Source organism: Triticum urartu, chromosome 2 (assembly GCF_003073215.2).
Source record: "Triticum urartu cultivar G1812 chromosome 2, Tu2.1, whole genome shotgun sequence".
NCBI lineage: Eukaryota > Viridiplantae > Streptophyta > Magnoliopsida > Poales > Poaceae > Triticum > Triticum urartu.
The window spans coordinates 416,970,276-416,980,120 of NC_053023.1; the positions used below are offsets into that span (position 1 = coordinate 416,970,276).

The 9,845-nt window shown below is 46.9% G+C and overlaps 1 protein-coding gene across 1 annotated transcript; it reads right to left on the reverse strand.

Moving 5' to 3' along the window:
• Positions 1–7,045: 7,045 nt before the first annotated feature.
• On the reverse strand, positions 7,046–9,833 carry LOC125536943 (DDRGK domain-containing protein 1-like). The gene is made up of 4 exons (XM_048700233.1): positions 9,818–9,833; positions 9,609–9,772; positions 7,637–7,673; positions 7,046–7,479 (listed from the first exon to the last, which is right to left on the reverse strand). The coding sequence occupies exons 1-4, from the start codon at positions 9,831–9,833 to the stop codon at positions 7,253–7,255; spliced, it is 444 nt and encodes a 147-aa protein (XP_048556190.1). The 3' UTR covers positions 7,046–7,252.
• Positions 9,834–9,845: the final 12 nt, after the last annotated feature.

Genomic DNA, 9,845 nt, shown 5'->3' on the forward strand with positions numbered 1-9,845 from the left:
CTCTGATGGTTTCTGTCTTGTCCTTCTCTGTGTGCCCGGCCCCTGTCGACTAGGCCTTGTACAAGAAGAGATCTCGCATCAAAACCAGGCTCTCTGGGGTCGACTGGAACTCTCCGCTCATCACCATACGGGTGCCTGTCATCATACCGCCGGGGCACGTACGACCCGCCCCTCGAAGGGGGCGTAGGCACTCGACGGTGGTCATCGCGGGCGTACCGGTGATCATACTGTCTGTGGCCTCAATCCGGGTATTGATCTTGGCGACGCCCACAATTGTCACACCGTGGGGGCGATCTTGGGTTGTGTGCCAACTAAACTGTGTCCGCAACCACATATCTACTATGGATCCTATTGCACGACTGAGAAACATCTGAGTTTTGTTCACCTGCCGCTCGGAGCAACGCGCGGATCTGCAGCAGCCCTCTACCAGCTTCTGAACAAGACGGTTGAATTGACTCTGCTATTCGTGTTGCGGCTGCAAGATTCTGGACTGGAGTACGGTATACCTGAGGTTCAGGCGAAAACAATTGTCAAGGCCGTCGACTGGGTTCGGGGATCTGCCGACGGGCGCGCTCGTCGAGTGAATGTTGGAGATTCTCCAGTCGTGCGTGCTTAACCAAGGTGGCCAGATGCGGAGCCTCCAAGGCCCGGGCCTCGGAGGTCTCCCCAATGATGGGGGTGTGGAGTGCCTCCACGTTGTGACGATGCAGCTCATCCCTCTACTCCGAAGTGAGGGCTTCGGGATGATATTCGTCCTGACCATGCGACGGGCCGCCGCCACCGCAACGGAACCCAGGTGGGCTGCATGGCATGTCGACCATGAGCACTTCCGCTGCAGGGTCGCTACTTCCGCACTCGGAAAGAGTCTCTGCGGAACCAGTCAACAGGTCAAATGGTCCGTAGAGAGATTCGTCGGGCTCGATTGTCGCGACTTGAGGGGTAGCTCTCTGTCAAGCCACCACATGCCTCATCCACCGCTGAAGCCGCAACCGACCGGATCGCTTGCGGCGGCGTACAGCGGGGAGAGTGGATGACGCGGGAGCCGACTGATAATGGGTCGACGGCTGCCGCAAGAGGACGCCATAGACACTCGCTTGGAAGTGCGCCGCCCCACGGATGGGAAGGGCCTCGACGTCGAGAGGGGCCTCTTGGAGTCAGGCGGAGTCGTCGACGACGAAAATGAGCGCGTCGAGACGGATCTCGTGGCCCAAAGCCAAACCACCACCGGAAACCATGTCAATGAAGATCGGAAAAAACCGCAACCTCACCAGAAGTCGCTAAGACGCCGGCCCCACGGTGGGCGCCAACTATCGTGGGAGCAAGTCTGACAGTAAGAATAGGGGGTACTTAGGAGGAGGCGAGGCCCTAGCTACCGCAAGGTTGTGCACGCAAGATTTACGAGTTCAGGCCCTTCTCGGAGGAAGTAATAGCCCTACGTCTCGGTGCCCGGAGGCTTGGTCGACTGGATTATTCGTGAAAGTTACAGTGGGTGTGAACCCTTGTGCCAAAGGGGAGGGGTGGCTTATATAGAGTGCGCCATCCCTTCACAGGCCTCAGTTACACAGGGTTTAATGTAGGTTAAGACAGAGACGTTACTGGTAACGCCTGCTATAATGACTACTAATGACCTTTAAGACTACAGAGTGAACACCTGACCGTTGCCATCCAGAGGTGGCTTTAGATTTTTTTTGTATTCCGAGTGATTCTCCGTATGGTCGAGTGTTTCTATCTTGGTCAAATGGAATTGGGGTATCCGAGTGAGATAGTTTGTCGAGTGGATTGCATTCTAAGTTGATTTTAGTCGGTATCTTCTGTTTGTCCTTTGAATGTTCTTGACTCTAGGGCGGTGTCCTTGGGTAGGGTGTCTATGACAGGCCTATAACCCTACCCTAGGTACATGTCATCGTCAGGCGGAGGATCGACATGAGGAGCGCGGCCTCGGGATTGACCGGTGAGCTCGTGCGCGAACGACGTGAGGACATCGTGTCCCACGCCGCTGCTCTCTCTCTCGCCTGCTGTCGCTCATGCCTTGGACTCGGGCGTTTGAGTGTGCGCCGGCCTCGGCGCGGAGACAAGCCCAGCGGTGGCCGGGTACCACCTCCGAAGCAGAGGGTGGTGGTGATGGGTGGCATACCTGGAGGAGCGGAGCGGCCGGAGCGGAGCGCCGGGTAGGAAGGGCCGACGACGTCGCCGGCTCTGCGTCCACAGACGCCCGCCGCTGACGAAGTTGACCCGCCACTGCCGGATCCGCCTTGGTCGACCATCGAACGCCTCAGTGCAATGCAGAGGGCAACCTTCTCCGCATCTTCGTTCCGGATGGGGATATTTATAGGATAGGCGTGGACTAGGCTAGGCCAAGCTGACGTGACGGACGCAGCCGGGCTGCCCCATATCCACCTCATATTTGAGCTGGATATGAGGGGTCCTGGTCAGTCCAGGCATTTGAGGCCCGTTTGAGACGTCCTACTGAGTAGAAATTTCATGACCGGTCAGTAACCGGGCGGCCCGCCCGGATGTTTGAAGCTGGTTTGGGGTGTCCGGATGTATGCTCGTAGAGTCAGGCTGGCTACATTCCATCAGGTATTGTCTACCGGTTGTTCAGCGTGCGGTGCATCTATTGCAGGGTGTCTATTATGTCGTGTACAGCAACTTGGTTTCATGCATCCACACACACGCTTCATGCGTGTCAATTTAGGTTGTGTTCGATAGCCCTTCACTCCTCCACTCGGGAGCAGAGTGCGCGGAACACCATATTAGTAGCTTTCCAAATTAACACCGCACGTTGCTCTGCTCCGGAGCGGAGTTAGAGAGCTGGAGGGAGCCCCGAGTCCGAACAGGTTCTTAATGTGTGATCTGATATATTCACGTGTGGGCACAAAGCAATAATGCCAGTAGTACTTAGGGCACCTTCAACCGCCGATTATCAAATTGTCTGCAAATATTCCGAATGGTTTGGACGTGCAAAATCTTTCAAACCGGCACCAAGCCCGGGAGATTTTGTGGACATCCTGACGTTTGCCACATATGATTTCGATAATGCAGACCTACCCAAAATTCCTCTCTTGCCTATTTTGTTGCGTCTGCTCGTCCTTTGTGTCGCATTCATGTCGGTGGACATGACTGGACGCGATGATATCATACCGAGTTATCGACATTCATATTGATTAACGGTCGTCCACCTACTCGGCATTCACACCGGAGCGGCGAATGAGAATTCGGCGCTCCGCATTCCCACAACTCTGCCTGCCCAGGCTATTTAAGTCAGTTGACCATGTCCCAAAATCCTACCCCTTCGAGCCTTTTTCCCAACGTATGAGTCGCCGTCCAATCACCTCTTCACACCCTCATCTGGCATTCATCGTCACCATTGCCTGGTCCTTTGCTATGTGGTAGCGAAGGCTCAGGCCGGTGAGCCGTACCAAATCGCGACAGAGGTCCACGATGTGAAGGCTCGGCGCCAGGCCTGCATTGATGCAGGCCAACCTTCGAAATATCTCGAGCACTCGAAGGAGGAGATGGATGAGGAGGAAGACAACATGGGTATGGTCGCCATCGCCATGTAGGAGGAGCATGCGCTCATGCCGGTGTCTGGGTTCAGCATGCTGGAGGCGAGGCAACACTACAAACGGGACTTGGCATTAGCGAAGGAGGAGCAGGCGCTGGTGTCCGCCTTCAGGCAGTTGCAGGCGGAGCAGCAGTACAATCTCCTTCTCCTGGAGGAGCACGATCATGGACGTCGACCGGGCTGTGCTCAGACTCCATGCACAAAGGTCGTACTCCCTCCGTCCGGAAATACTTATCCTAGAAATGGATAAAATGGATGTATCTATAACTAAAATAAGTCTAGATACTCTTGAATATGTACGAGAGGGGAACTGGTCAGTTACTCAGTCCGGATAAATGTTCGATTATGTTTGGGAAGTCGTGATGTATGGAAAACCAAGTGTCTACAATGGTCATCTTAAAGATTACTGCAGAGGGTTTTGAGGATAAATATCTCGGCCTTCCTGTTCCTCAAGGAAGAATGAAAACTGGTAGATTCTAGTCTACTAAGGAAAAGGCAGTGAAACGTCTCTTTGGCTGGATTGATAAATATGCTTCAAGCGGGGTGAAAGAAGACCTTATTAAGTCAGTAATTCAGGCTCTCCCGGTGTACGCCATGGGTATTTTTAAATTCCCTGCTTCTCTTTGTGAGGATTTATCGCAGATTATAAGAAATTTTTGGTGGGGCGATGAGGACGACAGAAGGAAAACCCATTAGTTGGCTTGGGATAAATTAACGCGGCCAAAGGGTGAGGGTGGAATGGGCTTCCATGAACTGAGGTTATTTAATCAAGCTCTTCTGGCAAAACAAGCTTGGTGTTTACTGGTTAACCCGAACTCGTTATGTGCTAAGGTAATGAAGGCAAAATATTATCCTCAGGGGCACCTTCTTGACACGGTTTTTCCTCAGTCAACCTCAGTGACTTAGCAAGGTATTATGCATGGTCTGGAACTCCTTAAAAATGGTGTCATTTGGAGGGTGGTTGATGGAGGGAATATCAATATCTGGAGGGACAATTGGCTTCCAAGGATTTCTGGCCTCAAGATATCTGGCAAGAAGAACAGGTCAAGACTAAAATGGGTTTCAGATTTATTCAAGAGCGGGTCTAGGGATTGGGACGATAATATTATTAGGCATCTTTTTTATCATCACGACGCGGAAGAGATATTGAAGTTGCAAATTCAATCCTCGGGGGGGGGGGGGGATTTCATTGCTTGGCATTTTGAAAAGAATGGATTATTTTCTGTGAAAAGTGCGTACAGTCTAGCGCTAAAGCTTAAGGATCAGAAAGAGAATGGTGGGCAATCCAGTAATGCTATTAACGGAGAAAGGAGATTATGGGATATTATCTGGAAGGCCAACGTCCCACAGAAGATTAGAATCTTGGATGGCGTGCAGCATCTGATAGCCTGGTGGTTCAGGTTAATAGAGTTTTATATCATCAAGCTACCATTCGTACTTGCTCTATCTGCGGGGTTGAGGATGAGAGTACCTTCCACGCTCTTGTTTCTTGCCCAAAGGCTCATGCACTTCGTTTGGCGTTGAGGAAAGTGTGGAATTTGCCATGGAAAGAGGCTTTCAATTATTCTGAGCCTGACTGGTTACTTATTCTTTTAGACCAGTTAAGTTGTTCGCAAAGGGAGCACATCTTGTTTCTTTTCTGGCGAGCTTGGCACTTGAGGAATGATTTGATTTTTGAAGAAGGAAAACAAACTATTAAAGGATCCGCCATGTTTTTGGAAAGTTACTGGTCGGCATTTTCATCGTGTCAGCCTACAAATGAGGTAACCACCAATTACAAAGGAAAAGAGGTGGTGGCTGGTTTTGGTGCAAGTAATATTGTTGTGAGGCCCAGAGAGGTGTGGCAACCGCCTTCTTTTGGCCATATCAAGATCAATGTCGATACAAGTTTTGTAGAGAGTTTAAGTGCCGCGAGCGTTGGGGTGGTGGCCAGGAGTTGTACGGGTGATATCATTGTCTCATCTTAGGACTTCATTGGGTTATGCTCTGGTGTGGATGAAGCGGAGCTTCGAGCATGCCTAGCTGGGCTTTATATCGGTATTTCTCTTAACATGCCTATTATTTTGAAAACTGATTGTGCGTTTGTGGCTTCTTTCCTAGCAAATGAAAGTTATGACAGATTCTCGCTCATAGACCTCAAGAAGGAAGCACTTAGCATCATCAGGCTTCTGGGAAACTTCAAGTTGTCAAAAATAAATAGAAAGGCCAATTCAGTAGCGCATGAGATTGCTAAATTTCGTTTCGATAATAGATGTGATGGTTTTCTTTTTAATAATTTTCCGCCCTGTGTGGCGCCTGCTGTTATGAACGATTGTAATGACGTTTTAATTAATTAATATATGGACGGATTCTTTTCAAAAAAAATCTAGATACAACTATTTTTAGAACAAATATTTTCGGGCGAAGGGAGTACCATCGACCTCGAGCGCTCACATCTCCACATCAAAAGGCGGAGCAAAACCACCTCTTCATGGGGCTGGAGGCGGGGGACGACAATGCGCCGGACCAGCACGACCACGATGCCAACTAGGCACACTTCGGCAGCTCTTAGTTCTACCTATATTTCTGAAGTGAGAAGAAAAACGTCTTCACCAATTTACATGGACCACTTGCATACAAAAATAGTTAATACTACTACCTTTTTAGAGATTTCACTAGAAACTATATTCGGATGTATATAGACATCTTTTAAAGTCACTCATTCATCTTTTAAAGTCACTCATTTCGTATGTAGTTTATAGTGGAATCTCTTAAAAGAGTTATACTTTCTACGTTCCCAAATATAAGTCTTTCTAAAGATTCCAACAAGTGACTATATACGGAGCAAAGTGAATGAATCTACACTCTAGAATGTTTCTAGATACATCCGTATGTTGTAGTCCATTTAAAATGTCTAAAATGATTTATATTAATTTATGAACGGAGGGAGTACTGGTAGAGTAGAGAAGATGATATCGCTTCTTGTCGCTTGACCGCAGCCTGCGAGGTGAGCAGCAGCAAATGGTTAAATGCATGGCCGGGCGACAAGAGCAAATGGACCAGCCTCTGATACGTCTTGACCAATCATGCACGTACTACACTGCATACTAGTACTAGTAGTGTAGTACTACGTGTGAAAGCTGTCCGCCTGTCCCCATGCTACTGCAATTTAATCTCTTCCAACATGACCACCGGTGTGTGTTGACTTGTGCCAGGCCAAAGGTATGGCGCCAGTGACTCAACATCTTCATATAATTGGCTACGCCATGATTGCTAGTAGAACAAATCATATGACTCCCCAAACTAGCTATCAGCTAGGCCAGTCGTTAGTTTGGGCCCTTCCCATTAGTTCCTACAGGCTCCCAAAAGAGCGCAATCAATGGATGGGATTTGCTAGTTACAAGCATGGCCAAATCAGGGCAATACTAGTATATGAAACCTGACTTTCACTGTATCAGCACCAGCTCTCAGTAGGCAATAAAAAGGCAGCAATGTTTCCCCTCAAAAAAGAAAAATTTCAGCACCAGCTCTGAATTTCCGATGATGTAATAACCCTTTTTGATCTTGTCAAGTCCGAGATGCCAAGCCGCCACCAAGGTTAGCACAAACTATAGTAACATTTCTAGAAAACATGTACCTGATCTTGCACAGAAATTAAAACGATTGATGCTTTGTTGCAGGGGCAATAAGCTCGACCGTGAGTACTCATCAGGCCTCCGCAACTACGCCTGCCGGGGCGCTTTCATCTTGATGACTCTCCTCCTTCTCATCATACAGGGGCTTTGGCTCCAGATCTATGAATTCATTCGAGTTGTTGGCCAGGTGTGATATGCTCACCCTCCCATGCTTCCTGATGTAGTCTGCAACGGCCTGCATCTCCTCAATTGATATGTAGATGAACTTTCCACGGTCATCCATCACGCCAGATAATCTATCTGCACAACACCAAAGCGAGCCTATCAGTATCAGTCCAAGCGGGTGCTGCACATTCCAGGTTGAACTTCAACTGATGCGAGTCAACCAGATCCCAGACAAGATGAGAATGAAGCTCATTATTCATTGATCACAGGTTAGAATAATAAGACAACGTACCCATGCCTTCAAGCGTAATAATTCGGTTTATGCAGTCCTGCAAAACAGAAAAAATAAATACTCACAACGCAGCCACACAGGACAACTGTAAAGACTCAAACGAAGGTTATCAGGGTACTGTGGTATAAAACAGGGGGTGTGGGACCGTAGGAGTACATTTACAAAGAGTCCAGGTGAAAAGATAACTATGGCATTACTTTTGCAAAGACATGATTCTAGGTCAAATTCAGGATCACATCCAAAAATTTACTCTGTTGCTCTGAATATCAATCATATATAATTAGCCATCCATGATACCGAATGCTCACAGCTCTAAGCACAGCAGAGTAGATAATTTGATGGATAAAGCATCCCAATGAAACATACTGGGATAGAAAGGGATGGGGTACTTGAGATTTAATATTTTCAAGGAATTAACCCACAACAGTTCTGGTCTTCAAAATCTATTAGCTCTAGATGCTTCTGGTAAGCTGGAGACACTAAGTAAACACCGTGATAAACGTAAGATGTCTACGGGTATACATGGAAAGAGTTCTATACAGTTTCAGTTTCCAGTCTGACATATGGCCGCTTAACAGTCATTTTAACCACCCCCCCCCCCCCCCCCCCACCCCCCCAAAAAGTCATTTTAGCCGGCCCTCGCAAAAAATTCTAGTACTATACAAGGCACTGTTTTAGGCTCAGTTTGTGGTTGCTGAACTATGTTGTTATGTGGTTATTCAAACAAGCACTAAAACAGGGTAAATAGGATGGGGCAAATGGGATTATGAGAATCCACCGCAATGCCAAACGCTGCCTTACTGGTATTCTGAGATGTTTGCATAAATCAAATGTTTGCCTCTTACACAGGTCATACACATTTTATACAAGAATAATTACAAATACACATTTTATACAATGTTTAAAGAAAAACAGAACAATCAAAGTGAATTTTCGAAATAGTACAAACTTATGTTCCATATCATTTCCGACACAATCATAAGACAATATGGCTAAAATCTTAAGTATAGTAATTCCAAAACAGATGCAAGCATCCTTGAACTGATCTTATTAAAAGGGACTCTGATATGAACATTGATATTATGGACACTAAGACTATGGACGACCATGATTTGACAGAACAAAAGTGCAAGAGATATTGAGAACCACCATGATTAGCCACTCTATCTTGTTGAAAAACTGTGGTTTTCAAATAATCTCTTTTCTAGTTAGTACCTTTCATAAGTAACCTCTTTCCAATGGAATAGAAGTGCAGTAAAAAGTAAGGCTAGTTTTTCTTGGGAGCCACAGTACAACACAGAACATGATTTTTTGTTTCTCCAATCTCCAGCAATGAGGATGGCAAAACACAAACCAGAACAGATCCTAAATACCAGTTTAGAACTTCCACAGCAAGTCAGTGGCATCAGTGCAACAGGGTTTCGAGCATAAATTGACAGAATACAACTCATGGAATCTATCATTATTTCAGTTTTTAAGAATCAGCATGCTGTTGCGGATCAAGTCAATGGCACTGTCCCCCACCATTGAGGACAACTTTGTGTGCCGATGGTAAACAATGACCGAATCCACTACATCATCGCTCCATAAGGGCTTACGCTCATTGACAATGCTAAAAAATGGTGTATCTGGAAGCAGCGAGTCTCTGCTGTCTTCAACAGGGAAGACCTTGACATTGCCTCGCTCTTAGGCACTATCTGAACCGAGGCCAGATTGTGGACTACAGCAGTGGCAACTGGCCTCCAGGCATCACTACCGGCAGAGCTTAGCCTAGGCTGTGTGTGTATTTGACCTACACGTATGCCAGTCGTACATACAACCATTTTATCTACCAATGCATCGCGACGCTAAGCTTTTGTGTTTTCTGAAGATAAAGAACAGAATCTTACTTTTATATAGCAGCAAATAAAACGTTAAACCATTTACCAATGTCAACATCTAACCGTCTGATATAAAATGGCTCTTCAGTTACCTGTGTTCGCATTCCAAACTCTCCAGCAAGATCTTCTAGTGGAACACACTTCTGCTTCTGGAAAGTATGAAAAAAAATCAAAGCAAAGATTGTGGATTTAGTAAGACAAGTGGATCTTACCAATGCAATATACTTGGACAATGATAAGACAATAACACATCCTTCTACAGTTTAACAAACTAATGTTGACAATAATTTCAATGAAACACCTATCCAACATACCATGTACAAAAATTA

What these genes read in the sequence shown, in the direction of transcription:
- LOC125536943 (XM_048700233.1), bottom strand. An exon ending in AGTTTGGAATGCGAACACAG is followed by an intron (nt 7,674 to 9,608) that starts GTAACTGAAGAG and finishes TCTGTTTTGCAG; the next exon opens with GACTGCATAAACCGAATTAT. An exon ending in TATTACGCTTGAAGGCATGG is followed by an intron (nt 7,480 to 7,636) that starts GTACGTTGTCTT and finishes GGTGTTGTGCAG; the next exon opens with ATAGATTATCTGGCGTGATG.